At 40.6% G+C, this 17,878-nt stretch overlaps 1 protein-coding gene across 1 annotated transcript in view; it reads right to left on the reverse strand.

The window, feature by feature from the left end:
* LOC115411693 (SCO-spondin-like) overlaps positions 1 to 17,878 on the reverse strand; it is a 204,861-nt gene that overhangs the window by 144,540 nt on the left and 42,443 nt on the right. The window contains 21 exon segments of the mRNA XM_030123908.1: positions 385 to 462; positions 602 to 784; positions 1,637 to 1,813; positions 1,952 to 2,093; positions 2,266 to 2,479; positions 7,974 to 8,094; positions 8,232 to 8,253; positions 8,342 to 8,405; positions 8,591 to 8,768; positions 9,269 to 9,439; positions 9,539 to 9,680; positions 9,779 to 9,906; positions 10,464 to 10,584; positions 10,788 to 10,915; positions 11,055 to 11,156; positions 11,461 to 11,509; positions 11,971 to 12,130; positions 13,516 to 13,666; positions 15,724 to 15,906; positions 16,025 to 16,162; positions 17,715 to 17,867. Coding sequence (XP_029979768.1) covers positions 385 to 462; positions 602 to 784; positions 1,637 to 1,813; positions 1,952 to 2,093; positions 2,266 to 2,479; positions 7,974 to 8,094; positions 8,232 to 8,253; positions 8,342 to 8,405; positions 8,591 to 8,768; positions 9,269 to 9,439; positions 9,539 to 9,680; positions 9,779 to 9,906; positions 10,464 to 10,584; positions 10,788 to 10,915; positions 11,055 to 11,156; positions 11,461 to 11,509; positions 11,971 to 12,130; positions 13,516 to 13,666; positions 15,724 to 15,906; positions 16,025 to 16,162; positions 17,715 to 17,867 — 2,805 coding nt within the window.

Here is a 17,878-nt window from a genome sequence, read left to right on the forward strand (position 1 = left end):
CAAAGTGCTTTAAATTACTGATTCATTACTCACTCACTCTCGCATTCACACTCTGGTGGTGGTAAACTACATCTGTAGGCTGACATCAGGCTGATGGAAGCATGGCCAAACTGCCCCTCCAACCACCACTGAACATTCTCACACATTCATACACAAGTGTGGGTGAAACTGAAGGCAAGGTGGGTGAAGTGTCTTGCCCAAGGACACAACAGCCATGACTAGGAGAGAGTGGTATTCAAACCGTCAACTCTTCGGTTAGTGGACAACCCGCTATATCTCCTGAGCCACAGCTGCCCAAAAGAGCTGGCTCTCTGAGAAGAGCCAAACTTCCCATCTCTAATCTTTTACATTAAAGCTTGTTGATCCATGGATCCTGTTTCTTACCATTTGTGGTTTGCAAACCAGGCTTTCCAGAGTGGACAGGTGTGGTGTAATGCAAACCAGGCTGACCTGTGGTGACCCCTGTTTGTATGAAAACAAAGGTTGAGATGAACTAGCACTAACAAGTCACAGCTCTTTAATTGTTTTGTTGAAACACACAAAACTAAATAATGTAAATCTGAACAAAAATGAATTCAGTCAACACTTACAATATACTTACCAGTATTTGGGGTTGTAGATTTGTCAAGTCCAGGTGGGCCTGTAGCCACGCCAGGTCGGCCACCGTGGGGCCAGGTAGTTTTTAGACCTGGAGCACCTGTTGTACTGCCGCCGGGAAACCCTGGTCTTCCTGTGTAGTTCGTTTGGTTCTGCAATCCTGGAGAGCCTCTTGTTGGAACTGTACCTGCACAAGAGGAGGACGAAGGGACAGATACTATAATGACACAAGTACAGTTCAGTCAGTTGCATCCACTATCCTTCAGTTATCTCAATTAGTTGCATTTATGGACAAAATTATGCATCGCGGAGGGCAATGTTCTTTGACTTTTGAACATCTAAATCTAATCTGTTCATTCTTACATCAAGTACATGTTTTTGCCTAACTGCCTGACATTCCGACAAACCACCATCTGTTTTCTGAACCTATGGCTACCTATAGATTAATTAATATGTTGGTCCTTAAAGCTGTTGGGACAAATACTTTGAAAATATAACTATCAGTTACCAGTACTTCACACTGAAAAACTAAAAGAAAATTCAATTAAGCAGAAACTGATGTTTGGTAACACCAGAAATGATACAATTACCAATGCAAATGTGATAAATTATGTATTTTTTTTTAATGGAAAAAGTTACAATTCAAAACACAAATAACAGGCAAATACAGCTAAACCTAAAAATATCAAACAACAGCCATTTAAAAAATGGGGCTGTTGCCACACTATTTTATAAAAATCTTAACGTCCTTAAATTTGTATCTTTTGTTAAGATGGTGTCTGCCTGATGGTCAGGATGAAAAAAAAAGGGGACGGGGATGATCAACTTACAGAGGAAATAAAATAGAAATTTAAAAAGTCATTCCTTTTCAGGCTCTAAATCTATAGTTTATAGTTTCAGTAATCAACTACATTAAAAAATTTTTTACAAAAGAAATGTTAATTAAAATCACTATGCGCACATTAATGTAGCTGACACACATACTTTAACTGATCATGTACATCCATGTGTCTCTCTACTCCTCAATACTGGTTCTTACCACAGCTGATCTCATCAGAGTGGTCCTTGCAGTCTGGTTTACCATCACAAAGAACAGACACAGAGACACACTCTTTACTGTACTGGCAGGAGAACTGTACTGGCTTACAATGCTGCACAGTCACTTTGTCACCACCAGAGGGTGGTGTGTTCACAGAGCTGGGGGTCACCAGCTCATCTACAGGAGCGGAAAGAAAACAGGTCAATTTCTGTGCTACTGTTTAAGTCAGTTTTAGAGCAAATTACTTCTGGAAACTGATCAGACACAGTAACCAACCATTTAGTTTACTTTACTGACCATAATACATTTCCTTACCTCCTCTGCAGCCTAGAATCTCCACACGCAGGTAGAAGGTGTGTCTGAACTCCACAGGGATGATACGAAGGTAGCGAGCTCTAAGCAGCTGACTAAGCCAGCTGGCCACAGGTATTCTTCCCACCATGCGCACCTCAAACACCTGCACCACAGCCACAAACACACTTCCACCTTAGCATATCTTACAACATCTTACAAATGGTTTTTGTAAAGGTAAATATTCAAATGCATTATCCTTAGATGTAAAAACATTAACTGTATGAGTAGACAAGTGATTTGACATAGAGAAATGTGATTACAATTATTAGTCTTACCTTAGGAGGGCCATGAGCCATGCCATACTCAGTGTAGTCTATAAAGTGGCTACTGTGCAAGGCAAAGGACAGACGGTATTTCGTGAGGTAACCCCACATGCGTTCACTGCCCTGAGTAACCACTCCTGACACCCAAGTGGGCTCCAGAAAATCTACCTGAAAATATGGCTGTGGGTCTGTAGGAAGAGGGCTCCAACCCGGTTCCATGACTTGACTGTGAGGGCCAAAGGACATGAAACATCTTGATATTTCATTCATGTTCGTGTCTTTTTTTGTTTTTTTTTTAGCAGAGAAAATAACAAAACTTACTAAAAAGCTGCACACATTATGTAAAAACCTTGTTCATGTAATAACTCAACAAAAAGATTTTTAAATATCACATTTATAAAGGAGAAAGTTTAAATACAAATGATAATGATGTGATTTTACAGGAAAATGTCAGAAGTTACTTTCTGCACAAAACTCATTAATTACTACAGTCGCGGAAAAAATTATTAGACCACCCCATTGTTTTCTTCAATTTCTTGGTCATTTAATGCCCGGTACACCTGAAAATACATTTGTTTGGACAAATATAAGGATAACAACAAAAATAGCTCATAAGAGTTTAATTTAAGAACTGATCTCTAGCCATTTTCCATGGTTTTCTTGATAATAACCAAAATCACTTAAGTTCTTACATCAATAGCTACGACATTGTACTGCCAAAAACAGTGCTTTTAGGCCAGTGGTTCCCAACCTTTTTTGGCTTGTGGCCCCATTTTAACATCACAAATTTCTGGCGACCCCAGACATACAAAACAGAGACTTTTTTTTTGCTAAAATTAATTTGTTTTGATCATGTAATAGTTTGCTATACTATGTTGCATATAAACATTAATTTTAGACACATTTAGTGTACATAATGTATAATATTATGGACAGAGGCAGAAAAGCCAGGTTGAGATTACTGCACAAAGTGGGAATTTTATTTTCCTTGGTCAGGATATGTACAGTCAGTCCAGCTTGTATTTACAAGGCTGCAAATTAATACTGAACAAACAATAACTCAAACTATCTTCCTTCCTGTCCTCTGTCGAGAGCAGACGTGTTTCTGAGCTGTCCTTGCCTTCCTCTTTTTTTTCTCCTGGTTTTGCCTCTGCGTCTCGTCTGATTTTGTCTTTGGATCCCCTGCTTGCTGTACTTCCGAACAACTAAATTATGGAATTGATCAACTGGACACTCAGCACAATTGGCAAGATTTTTTTACCCAGGAACAAAGGTGTCGGGAGGAGCCCGCCTGCCCTGACAGAACTTTTGCAGTATGCGATCGGCGCTTGGAACAAGTGGAGGTAGTATGGCTGTCGGTTCTGTCGGTGGAGGATACTGATATTTACCTATTTGAATTTTTGATAACAGGACACCTTCTAATCGATCTTGGAGTTGCCCTGGTTTATCGCAAAGTTGGAAAGACAGCAGCACACATAGAGACCCCTCTGCTGTCAATCAAAATTAAAGAGCACTTTGGAGCAGTTAGTGACAACGTGAAGGTATTACAGTGGATGGTGACAGTCGGACGATTACGTGCGAGACCCGGCTGGATGAGCTGCGGACTCACACAAAAGTTGGATTACATCGCTGGTCAGACAGGGGATGAGCTCCGGCAAATTGCGGGACTGAGAGAAAAAGGACGAACTGTGCAGGATCTACCTGCTCTGAAGTGATGAATAATGCTGAGGCCTGGTTATAACACAATTAAGTTATAACTAAATTAAGCAGAAATCAAATCATTTTTCCCTGTTTAATTCTGTTTCTCCTGGGAGCCGGTAAAGCAGCTGGAGCCACTCTTGTCTAATCTGTTCCTCTGCAGTCAAAACATCCTTCCAAGGTCAAGACACAGGACTGAATGAACTGATAAGGACAGAAGTCTGTGTCTTTTTCATACACAAACAGACTTTCAAGGACTCACCACATACAAGCATTTAACCCCCCCATCTCCGTCTGCCTCACAACATTCTTCTTCTCTTCCTGTCCCCCTCCCACAACCAAATCCACTGAAAAAGTTCCATCCCGTGACCACGTGTACTGTGTTTATAATGTCTTATGTATGTGATGTATGTGCTTGCATTATCTTTACTGTAATTCTTTCAAAGGATTTGTGTTGGGCACATGCGCACGCAGCGACCGGCAGTGAGCGAGAGCTTGCTGCAAAACAAATCTACCCACAGGTATAAATAAAGTCACCTTGAACCTTGAACTATGAATTATGAAAGAGCTGCAGCATCTTAAACCGGCCACAATGAACATTTGAAAGATAAACAGTACCACAGTGCTTCAGTTTCAGCTTCAGAGTTTGTCATGTCTTTTATGTATTGTGATTGTCTCTGTCAACTCACCATAAATCTTTTATTTATAAGTTTGTTTTTCTTTTTTTTTTTGGTGTTTTCTTATCAATTACCAGAAATTTCAGGTGACCCCATTTGAATTCCAGGTGACCCCATGTGGGGTCCCGACCCCAAGGTTGAAAAAACACTGTTTTAGGCATTCCATGTTTTCTTTCTGTCTGTTTTAGTCACATGATACACACAGCAATTAGTACTTGATTGCATAACCATTGTTTTGATGACTTTTGATGGTCTAATAATTTTTTCCGCAACTATATTTACTTACCCCTGTTTCTAATTAGCAACAATCAAGTTGACTTCCATTTGGTTCTTTGATTCCCTCCTTATACATCTGCTGCTGTGTTCAGGTATTTCTTATGAGCAGGGCATGAAGATCAGTGGTAGAGCACATGCTTTGTACACTATATTGCCAAAAGTATTCTCTCACCCATCCAAATAATCAGAATGAGGTGTTCCAATCACTTCCATGGCCACAGGTGTATAAAATCCAGCCCCTAGGCATGCAGACTGCTTTTACAAACATTTGTGAAAGAATGGGTTGCTCTCAGGAGCTCAGTGAATTCCAGCGTGGAACTGTGATAGGATGCCACCTGTGCAACAAATCCAGTCGTGAAATTTCCTGGCTCCTAAATATTCCACAGTCAGCTGTATTATAAGAAAGTGGAAGTGTTTGGGAATGACAGCAACTCAGCCACGAAGTGGTAGGCCACGTAAACTGACGGAGCAGGGTCAGCGGATGCTGAGGCGCAGAGTGCGAAGAGGTCGCCAACTTTCTGCAGAATCAATCACTACAGACCTCCAAACTTCATGTGGCCTTCAGATTAGCTCAAGAACAGTGCGCAGAGAGCTTCATGGAATGGGTTTCCATGGCCGAGCAGCTGCATCCAAGCCATACATCACCAAGTGCAATGCAAAGCGCCGGATGCAGTGGTGTAAAGCACGCCGCCACTGGACTCTAGAGCAGTGGAGGCGCCTTCTCTGGAGTGACCAATCGCGCTTCTCCATCTGGCAATCAGATGGATGGGTCTGAGTTTGGCGGTCGCCAAGAGAACGATACTTGTCGGACCGCATTGTGCAAGTGTAAAGTTTGGCGGAGGGGGGATTATGGTGTGGGGTTGTTTTTCAGGAGCTGGGCTGGGCCCCTTAGTTCCAGTGAAAGGAACTGGGAATGCTTCAGCAGACCAAGACATTTTGGACAATTCCATGCTCCTAACTTTGTGTTTATGCATTTTATGTTTATGTTTATGCATTTGGCAGACGCTTTTTCCAAAGCGACTTACAGGGGAAAACCAATCAAATCACTCAATCAATCAAATTTTATTTATATAGCGCCAGATCACAAAAAAGTTAGCTCATGACACTTTATATATAGAGTTGGTCAAAACCAGACTCTAAGCCAATTTACAGAAACCCAACAGAATCTTTGTGGGAACTGTTTGGAGCTGGCCCCTTCCTCTTCCAACATGACTGTGCACCAGTGCACAAAGCAAGGTCCATAAAGACATGGATGACAGAGTCTGGTGTGGATGAACTTGACTGGCTTGCACAGAGTCCTGACCTCAACCCCATAGAACACCTTTGGGATGAATTAGAGCGGAGATTGAGAGCCAGACCTTCTCGTCCAACATCAGTGTGTGACCTCACAAATGCGCTTCTGGAAGAATGGTCAAAAATTCCCATGAACACACTCCTAAAACTTGTGGACAGCCTTCCCAGAACAGTTGAAGCTGTTATAGCTGCAAAGGGTGGACCGACATCATATTGAACGCCACAGACTAGGAATGAGATGTCACTGAAATTCATATGCGAGTCAAGGCAGGTGAGCAAATACTTTTGGCAATATAGTGTATATATGAGGCCCTGGGTTCCATCTCCAGCTGTTCTTATGTTACCACTGCATCTGTAGGTCTTATAACTTGCTCCAGGACCATTTAATGCACTTCTTTCACCCCATGAAATGCCCTTTGTACCATTAAATGAAGCAATAAGAAAAACACATCATATAAATGTATGCATGGATGCAGGATTTATGCAGCAACAAAGTAGGAGTCTGTCACACTCATTTGATTATCATACAGGTGGGTACAATTACACCATAATGTGCCTCCATATTTTAGTCATGCATAGTATTGTGTGTACAGCAATAACTATAGCCATACTACTGTGTAGTTCGAATTAATCAACTTACAAAAACAAATCCTCTGTAATCAATCCCAGTACTTCAATGCTGTAATGATATTGAGTCATGTTCTGGTGGTGCCAGTGGTCACATGTATATGGTTGTTGGGACTGATGGATTAAGGACTAGAAATCCAGTGGGTCTCCATGCGTAGATTCTGATCTTGCTGACAAAACATGTGTTCTTATTCTCTCTTTCTGTCCAGGGATTTGTTTTGCTAGAAAGTTCTGCAATTAGAGGTACTATCACTTACTGTAGCATTAAGTAGAAGTGTACATTCCTTTTTAAAGTTGTGGTGACAGCCGCTACTTTTCCTTCTCTTTTCTGTGGCTCTGCCTCCTGTTAAGCTTTATATGCATACAGTGCATTTTTGAGTGGATTTTTGTCTTTCTACCAGTGTTAATGGTTTGGTGGTGAGAATAGCTGCTTTCCAAGAAGTTGACCTTGGGGTGGGTAATGGCCATCACAGAATTACTCTGCATGAATCTATGAGCTCCATCTCTATAGAAACAGTGCTGGTGTTGTACTATGTAAGGGAGGAGTGGAGCTCAGCTTAGTGGTGTCTGGTTTTAATTTATTCTATTTGTACTGATTTACTGATGTTTCTACTTAACAATAACCATTTATACCTCCATCTCTTTATTTTATTCCCAGCTTATATGCCAGTTGCTGTATGTGGCTGCACTTTTCAGTGACGTGATGTAGCTCAGTGGTATAGCACATGCTGTATGAGGTATTAGGTTCAATCCCCACCATCTCCATCTGGTATTATAATGACAGCATACATCCCTGTAGTTTACTGGAAGTTGTTACCCAAAGTAGATACAATGGTCATTAAAAGACTACTGCTTTCACTGATATTTAAAGTCTTTAAACATTTCATGTTTGCTTAAAAGTTACTCTACAGTAAACTCTAAATATGCAAGTCTAAACTAAATCCTGCTTTGCAGAGAAAAATTATGTAAGTCATACTCAATACCATGATCTATCACATGTTTAACTGACATTTTTATTGAATTTTATTGAGTGATAACATAATGCAATGTTTTTACATAATACATAACAGAGTATTAGATATAGATATAGATATAGATATAGATAGTATAAGTCATTTGTAGTAATTATTCAAAGAGAAGATCACTTACACATTAGGTACAATGTTAAGTCGTCCGGCATCAGCTGGGTTGTTTTCTCGATGTGAAGAGGAGGTGAGCTGACCATAGCGAATTCGCCCATCCTCCAGACCAAGAGGCGAGGAGCAGATGCCTGCAGACACATTTTCATCTCAAGTCAATCCAAAGGGGGCAGGCAGTTTGGAAAATATAACATATGGGTCTGCAGGGGGAAAAAAATGGTTTGAAATGAGATAGGTTTTAAGCTTTCTGTTTGTTTTTAACTCTCACCTCGATATCCTGGGCCACCATTCTGTAAATACATTAAAAAGAAAAGAGGACTTATCATATATACAGGAAAAACAGTGTCACAAACAAAGGTCACTGAGGTGTTTGCTTACACGAGTTGTTATGGCAGGGTGAGTGACAGCAGCCTTGGATGGAGCTGGAGTGGCTGTGTGCGCTCTATAAATCATCACACAACAAACTACAATGAGGACATACATGAGCTACTGTATTTATAGCAGGAAGTATAAGAGCTTGAATAACACAAAGATGAAAAAATGCAAGTTTTTAATTGTTTCAAAGTTGTATTTGTCAGTTGTTAATACTGTTAGTGGTACAGTTATAGGAGATAAGTTGGTTTTGACCTGTCCGACTGGGTGTTGTTTTCATGGGGGTGGCAGCCAGTTTCATCCTCTCCTCCAGGACAGTGGGGAATCCCATCACAACGCTTCCCTGCATCAATGCAGCTGCCTGGAGGGGGGCAGGAAAACTGACCCGCGGGGCAGCTGTGACGACTGAAGGCAGTAGTGGAGGGCTGCATTCCTAGTTTAAGGAACCATGATACAAAGTAAAAGAATCAGTTCTGTGTTAAGTTGTGTTAATGTGGCTCATCAATATATGAACTGTTGTGCTGTTGTTTTATCTGAAGCATAAAAATCCAAATAAATTGAAAAAGGATGGTTAAAGATAATGACAATTAAGATTATATCTCTACAGGAGTACTATTAATTTAATTTGTAAAAAGTTTAGATTTGTTAATAGAATCAAATTGATATTGCAATGATATGTAATACATTATTAAAAGAGTCATTTTGACATATTACTATTATTATTATTATTATTATTATTATTATTATTATTTTCAGGATTGATTGTACATTATTTGCTGTTAAATGTTGATGTTTTGTACATAGAAGGGGTACGTATCCCTGAATAATATGATGTACAATACCCTATACTAGCTAAAAACAATATGAATTGAAGAAATACCACCCTATGTCTGGGTGTTTCATTGTCTATGTAGGCATGTAGGAGTGGCTTACCACAGTGTATCTCATCTGATCCATCTCCACAGTCATTAACTCCGTCACAGACAACTCCCAGTGGACCTCCTGGTACACAGTGACCATTCTCACACTGAAACTCCTTCTGTCTGCAGCCACGAGCAGGGGTGAATGGAATGAATGGCTTGGGAGTAGTTACCCAGCTGTAATCTGGAGAGGTAAGAAAAAGACAAAAGAAAGAGGAAAGCAACATATAATTCCACTGTTTATACAAAATCACTTATACTGTACAAAAAAGCACATACATACCCTCTCCACAGCCCATGATTTCAAGCCGAAGATAAATGCCATTCTTAAAGTCATGTGGCAGTAGACGCACAAACTGAGCAGAGACCATCCTGTCCAGTTTGGTCTCAGCCACCCCTTGATCATCGTGGTTACCATTAAAAACCTGCAGGAACAAAGATGATAGATGTATTTCAGGATTTCAAAGAGTAAAGGCAGCTGGTCTGAAATGAAAGATATGAAGTTTCTTGGATTGTGTCAGACCTTGGCTTTGGGCCGTGCATCCGTGATGAGCTCTTTGTATGTAGACCACTTCCTTCCATCCAGGCTGAACTGGAGGTAAAAACTAGTCACATAAGTGCCAAATACACCACCACCCTGGGTTAGTAAACCTAAAAATGCATAGAGAGATAGGACAAAGAGTAAATTATGCAAGTATTACATAAATGTTCTGTTTTCTCGTGATATGAGAGAAAATTCAGGATTATATGGTATCTTAAATCAGCAGGAAAAGTTAAACACACTCTCCCAGTCTCCTAGTGTCATTTCATATTTGCTTTGTGTTTGGCCACAGATGACATATTACGGCCAAGTCCTGTCCTATCCTTAGATAAAACCAACATTAAGGTGCATCTGAGGTATAGCATTAGAACTTTGACAGTTCACAGACCCATTGTTTCATTCATAAGATCATGTATGGAAGACGATGAACTAGGATGTGCTAGTCAGCTAGCTGATAGCTTAACTCACAAAAATGACTAAGAACATAGGTCACAGTGGCATGATTACTAAGTAGCCCATTATTTCTTAGTGAAGACCAATGTATTATCTTTTTAAATGACTTTTATTACACATCTTTGTTGAATTTTTTATTCTTAATGACGGCATTCAATCACTAGCTTGACCTATGTTTTTGAGTAAAACTGCTGATGTCTCTATGAATGCATACCAGTGACGTTGTATGGTCTCTGAAGGTCTATCTGTAGGTAAGGACCAAGGGTACTGCTACTCTGTCCCTGTGGACTCTGCTGTGGCAGATCCTTATACTCCTCTGGTTCTGGACTCCAGCCCTGCAGATAAAGATTTGCATCAAATCTGATGTAAAGTAACCTAAGGTGCAGTGAAATCTACCCACAACAAACAACACGCCCTTTAGCAAGTATCTTATGTCCCAGTAGGGGATGTGAAGCATTTTAAAGAGGCTTGGTGAACATGTAAAAGTCCCCTATTTGGTTGCACTGTAAACCACTGATCCATGATTAGTTTTGTTCACCTGAAGGTCTCTGTGGGGATTCCAGCCATGAAGACGGGCAGCCTCAGGGGGGTGACCAGCCTGCTGTGACGATGCATCGAAACTTGAGGCTGGGAGAGACTGGACACCAAGAGGAAACCAGCATTCATCTAAAGAAGAAGAGAGGAGAGATCTAAAGACATTATAATAGTGGAACAGAGATGACTTTGGATCATAATGACTGACTATCCTCATTGGTAGAAAGCTTTACATGATGAACACATTAAACAACATAAAACAGACACTAACCACCAGGTGGAAGAGGGTACGTAGGAACCAGGGGTGTACTGCCCCCTGATGGTGTGGAGGTCACACTGGGGCTGACTGTCACAAAAATGGTCTCATTGTCTCCTACATGTAGTGTTGGAGAAGATAGAACAGTGTGACTTTGTGATCAAAGTCAGTAAGTTTATTGTGATTAATTCATTGTGTGATATTGATAAATGTAGTTATAGAGGAAACTGAAACAATACAGCCCCCCACCCACTAATCACATGCACCTCAAATGTATTTGAATGTCCTCATCTCTGATGTGTTCACTCAGAAGTGGTAACCATGGTATGCAGCTAGTTGTGTGTTGCTTTTAAATGCAAATTGCCCAGTTTATTTTTCTCCAGGATCATATTTTATCACCATTGATCATTTACAATTTTACCTTGGCAGTAGCAACACCTGTCTCCCTGTCCAGGAACCAGACTTTGACCCTTCACAAACAAAGGAATATTCACTTCAGTCACATATAGTTGAGAAACACATCAATGCGAAGGAAAAGTAAAGGTTGTAGAGGAAGCAGAGCTGTGGACTCTGAGCAATGAGCTGTTTACAAAAGAAAAGGTTGTAACAACAGTACAAGTCGAAAAAGAAGAAAATAATTCCAATATATTTCCCATAAAGATAGACCGATCTATAGCTAGCTAGCTAGCTAGCTAGCTAGCTAGCCAGCCAGCCAGACAGCCAGACAGACAGACAGATAGATAGATAGATAGATGTGTTGGTGGAATGGATGAATATGAGGTTACAGCAACCTTGATCTTTGGTAACTAAAAACTAATTAGTTTGTCCTTGAGCTCAGATCCATGAATGGGCATGAATAAATGCTAATAACAATAATACATAAACGATTCATGTTATAAAACACATTACAGTCACACAAGTCCTCTTTTACCTGTGGGCATCCAGTGGCTGTGTATGGGCAGTAGGGGGAACACTGCACTGTGAGATTTGTCAGACATTGGCATAACTGGCAGTGGTCTGACTTCCATCTGTCTCCAACAAAATGGGACTGACCCTGGTATTCACATTCATGACAGGGGTCTGTTTGACAACTGCACACACAAAAATATGCACACATGCATTACATGCACAAGTGAGGAAATGCACAGGCACATAATAAAACTAATATAGTGTTTATTATATAGTCACATAGATGGTAGAGGTTACTATTATCTGTACTAACAGTTGCAGTAGTATGTGTAAGTTCTCCTTTGCCCAGGTCATCATTCTTCTTGGTGGTTCTTCTGGGTTCAACTGAACTTGTTTAGCTCTTTAGAAAACATTTTGTCTCTCATCAAAGAGACTTCGTCAGTTCTAATAGCTGGTGGGGGAATTTGGACACATAAGCCAGTGGTGGTAGTGGTCTGTGTAGATATTAATCTATATGCTAATGAATTGTAGGTTTTTGATCCACGGTAGGTTTTTGATCCAGTTGCAGTAGTAGTATATCCACTCTTAATACTTATATTTGGAGAAGTACTATTACTGTTATGGACATTTGATGTAGCTATTGGTAATTATTCTAGCACCAGCTGTTCTAGTTTTCAACAGTTCTAGTTCAGTTTGCTGTGCATCCATGTGCCCCCCACCCCACCCCACCCCAAAAAAAAAAATCTCTCCAAGGTTTCTGCCTGTTAGAAGGAAGTTGTTCCTCATCACTGTCACCATGTATTTGCTCCTGGAGGATTGTGTTGGGTGTCTGTAAAGTGGCTGAAGAGTATGGTTTTGACCAGCTCTATTTGTAAAGTGTCATGTGCTAACTTTTGTCATGATTTGGCACTACATAAATACAGTCGTGGAAAAAATTATTAGACCACCCTTGTTTTCTTCAATTTCTTGTTCATTTTAATACCTGGTACAACTAAAGGTACATTTGTTTGGACAAATATCATGATAACAACAAAAATAGCTCATAAGAGTTTAATTTAAGAGCTGACACCTAGCCATTTTCCATGTTTTCTTGATAACCACAATCACTTAAGTTCTTACATCAGTAGCTATGGCATTGTACTGCCAAAAACAGTGCTTTTAGGTATTCCATGTTTTCTTTTCTGTCTGTCACATGATACACACAGGAATTAGTACTTGATTGCATAACCATTGTTTTTGATGGCTTTTGATGGTCTATTATTTTTTTCTGCAACTGCATAATTAGATAGATAGATAGATAGATAGATAGATAGATAGATAGATAGATAGATAGATAGATAGATAGATAGATAGATAGATAGATAGATAGATTGATAGATTGATAGATTGATTGATTGATTGATTGATGACTATGCAGACTAGATATAATCTGAAAATTTGCAAATTACTTTTTATTTAAAAAGCAAAATATAAGAGAATGTTGAATTATCAAAACCATTCAGAGGGATCTGGTTAGTTGAGTGGTAAAAAAACAATAGTGTACGTAATTGAAGGTGGGGTTACCTACCGGCGAGCTTTGCGGTAGATCCCTCTACACGCTCTCCCGTCTCCCTGCATGGTCGGGTTGTTAGGGCTACGGAATGACCACTGAACACTCTGAACACCACAGGGTCCTAGACACTCTCCCCACTCAGACCACTCAGACCAACCGCAGTTCACTACAGTAAGACAAAGTTACAGGGGTACATGACTACTCAGATGTTGATGAAGAGTGATGTCCTAAGTTGTGTCACATAATATATGCAGTATATGGATGTTCAATGAGATTGATAACACAAAATTTCAAAATGTATTTGACTGCCAAATCAAATAAAGAACAATTCAATAATATTTCAGCAAGGTTTGTTCAGTTTTCACATTGATTTGAAGGAATTCTAAATAAGTATTCTCAGTGTCTAAGTGTGACTGCATGAGCAATGATGGTGCCACATCCTGCCATTATTTAGAACTTGCAGCTGACGTCACTGGTCATGTGATTGTTGTTTATGCCGCCATATTGGCAGGCATGCTATCTGAATCTGGAAAGTCAGAACTGTTGCTTTATATCGTGTTTTTCTTCGGACTCGTGTTTGCATGTTTTGTTATTTGCGAGTACATCTGCTTGTGATAAAGGCACCATAGATGAGTTTCACTGTTTACTAACAACAGTGATGCGCATGCAACTCGGAGGCAAAAACACAAGTACCAGCTACCAGCTGGCTCACATCAGCCACATACACCTCCAGGCTCTCACCCAGAACTCGTGAACGAGCCGATACGTTAGCTCTAAAATGATCCATTAACTGTCTCTGTCCAAAAGCCGATCCCATCTTCTCTTTCACGGCTGCATAATTTGCCTTGACCGCATCAGGAAGGCTGTCCCATAGTACAAAAGCAGACTGTCACAGACAGGTGGGGAGTACTCTCACCAGCTCCCCGCTGAACTCACCGGTGTCGCCCTCCGTAGCTCCGACTGCCACTTCCAGCTGCCTCACCCAGCTGAGGAAACTCTGGCTGCCATTGTCGGCAAAGGGAGCAGGCAGATCCACAATCACTCTGTCTCTATAGGGTGATAGTCCAGGGGAAGCCCTCCTGGTAGGTTTAAAGGGGTCTTCATCACCATACCAAATGATGACTATTCTTTTTTTCCACGCCACTAAGCACAACAGGCACGCAGGCTAACTATACTGAGGAACTATGCTAACCACGGTAATAACTATAAACAGCGGTCGGCAGAACAGAACCACCGCTGACACCAATAGAACCGAGCGGTCTTTCTGCCTAACTTATACTTGGTGAAAGCTAAGTTATAAACGGCACACAGGAGTTTAGCAGGTCCATCGTTTAACACGCTACGAACTCAGTGTGACTTCTGCCTCCAAGACTTAATGTATGCATACATCACATGAAACTCATCTATTGCAACCAACCACACATGTGGTTACCATGATCACACTGCTTAAAGCTTTATGTTATTGTAGATCTACACAGGAGAAAGATAAATATCACCAACAATGGGCAATTGTAAGATCCAAGGAAAGCTTGCCTACCAATATGGCATCGTAAACAGAAAACCACGTGATCATGTGATGTATGTGCAAAACTTGAATATGTCAAACAAAGCCAAAATCACAAAGTTACAGAGGGTGTTGTGCTGCTTTTGTAACAATTTGGATCAAGAATCTAGAGATACAGTAAGTGATAATGTGTTAGAGTCCAAGCCCCCTGGATTTCCACGCATACATCTGAGTGATTCTTGATAGTGACTGGTCCTTCTAAACAACCAGAAAAGCAGCTGCAGTGGATGACTTTCCTCACTACAATGCATAACTTAACACTACAGAAGAGGCTTCATCTGCAATACCATCAAATTGTACAACATTTAAGTCAATAGAAGACTGAATATTCTGTAAATAATTATCTTTTTGATAGTTTTTGTTTGTTATTTCTTTCTTTTCTTCAGCTGATGGACAAATACAATTCCTTGTGGGGAGTAAAAAGTTAATTTGTACCTACGTACATCTGCTCCAACTGTCCAGCACACATTTTTACACACAAATTAGCTAGAGGAAATGTACCTAAAAAGAACCTCAGCCAAAGGAGCACATTTTTAGATTAGTATATTTGATAGTCTTAAAAAAAGGGAATAATCACTAAAAATGCTGACCTTATCTGATTTTAATAATGGCGAGGAAGATATTAAGCAAATCCTAGTTCAATTCTTCAACAGATTTACCTGAGCAGTCTGGATTGGGTTGGCATCTCTGAGGCCTTCCTCCATCACAAACACAAATATCACAGTCAATCTTTATCTGCTGGCCTGGCCAATATCGCACACCTGCCACCTCACATGCACACTCTTTTGGTGATACACACTGCTTCATGTGGCTCATGACTTGACCCTCTGGACACCAGCAACCTTCAATTGGAGAGGGTGTCATTTAGTGTCATGAAGGAAATTACAGGAGGCAATAATTCGAGGTACAGTGTAAACTGTCCCAGATACAGACCCCAGTGAATAGCCCCAAATAACTGACCTGAGAAGCAGGGTGCTGTTGGATCACAGGTTGCCCCACTGCTGATGTGGGCACAGGACAGTGGGCAGAGAGCACAGCTGTGTCTCACTAGGCCGGTGGGACAGCTAATGTTGACACATCCATCATCGGGACACGGCTCTTGAGCAGGTAGGTAACAATAAGAGAGAGAGGAAAGGGACAATTCAGAGTAGAAAGAAAGATGGCCAAAGTTCATAATTCTGATCTGGTCTTTGTCACACCTGCTGCCAGACGCTAGTCTGGTTTTGTCTGTCCTTTGTGTTTTTGTTTGTCACTTCCTGTTTTATTTTGTTAAGTTTTCCCTCATGTGTCTTGTCTGTCGTCTTTACTTCCTGTTCCCCGTTCATCCTGACCTCTGTCCTGATTACCTGTCTCCGCCCTGATTTGCTCCACCTGTGTCTAGTTGTCTTCCCTCCCTTTTGTGTATTTAAACCCTGTCTCTTCCCCCTGTCAGACGCCAGTTTGTAACTCTAGCAGTTCTTACCAGCGTTTTGACCTCGTTTGTTCGTTTGCCTGCCTGTTTTTGACCTGTTTTGGATTCCTCGGTTTTCTCGTCTTCTGCCTGCTCCCTGTCTGGTTTTTGTCTGCCTCATCTGATACCTGGTTTTGACCTTCTCGCCCTGACTACCGGTACGTGAGTTTTGCCTTGTCCTAATGTCCTGTTGCCCGATCGATTGCCTGCCTGTGCATGACCTGTTTCCGTCCCTGACCTCCCTTTGCTTTTCCCTAGTCGGGAAAGAAACCCCTAACTCCGCTCGGGGAGACGGGCTGTCACCCTCGATCCGGAGGACAAATCAGAGGAGGATATCACCTACCATTATCCTCAAGATTCTGTCACTAATAATATTTTTTCACGTGTGTGTGATTAATAAATATTTTGAATCCTACTCTTGGTGTGTAAGTTCTGCATTTGGATTCTGTGTTTGTACTAAAGCCATTACAGTCTTCTTCCATCTTATTTATATTTCATTAACTCCATTTATATACAAACAGCAGCCACTATTGAACAGCCACCTTAGAGACGCAGAGGAAACAATGTTTTAATTTGTTCATTTTTGTTCATTTTTCAATGAAAGTTTTCTTATATCCAATTCAAAAGTTCAGATTAAGTTGAGGGTTATTATATGAAAAAAAAAGAAAACTGAAGAAAGAGACTTTTTCAACGAAGATATCAATAGCTGAACATAAAACCAAGAGCCTCCATCCACTGTCATTGATTAAACTCCATGGGTTTCACTGGTGAATCAATGTTGTAGAAGATGACTGTGTTTCCACGTTTACTATGGAGCCTCTGAACTTAATGGGTCATATCTGATGACCATGAAAAGATGACAAGCTGCATTTTACAAGAATTATTTCAACATATTAATAGGTTTAGTGGTTCAAAAGTTATTAAACATTTTAGATCAGTAGATAATTTGGGTTGCCATTTGCTGTTTGGGACTTTAAGGATTAAATATGTTTACTGTATTGAAAAGTAGCCAAAAATAACACTAATGCTCAGTACTACACTGAAAAAAAATATGAATACAACATATAAATGCCTGATAAATATGTCTTTTCAAGATCCTAGACATCTGTGATTTCAGCCCATCACAAATAGAGAAATATATGTATGTTGCATGAATATTTTTTTTCGACCCCCACATCCAATTTAGCAAATTGTACTTACTAATTTCCATGGCAACATTGGGCGATTCAGGAAGCTGAGAACAGTCTCTGCCTCCATAGCGAGGTGGGCTGCACCCCCTGTGTCTGACCTGCACTTCACCACAGCCACTGGAACAGTTGGACCAGCTCACCCATGGCAGCCATTGCCCATCCACTGGAGACAAA

This window comes from Sphaeramia orbicularis, chromosome 20 (genome assembly GCF_902148855.1).
Source record: "Sphaeramia orbicularis chromosome 20, fSphaOr1.1, whole genome shotgun sequence".
NCBI lineage: Eukaryota > Metazoa > Chordata > Actinopteri > Kurtiformes > Apogonidae > Sphaeramia > Sphaeramia orbicularis.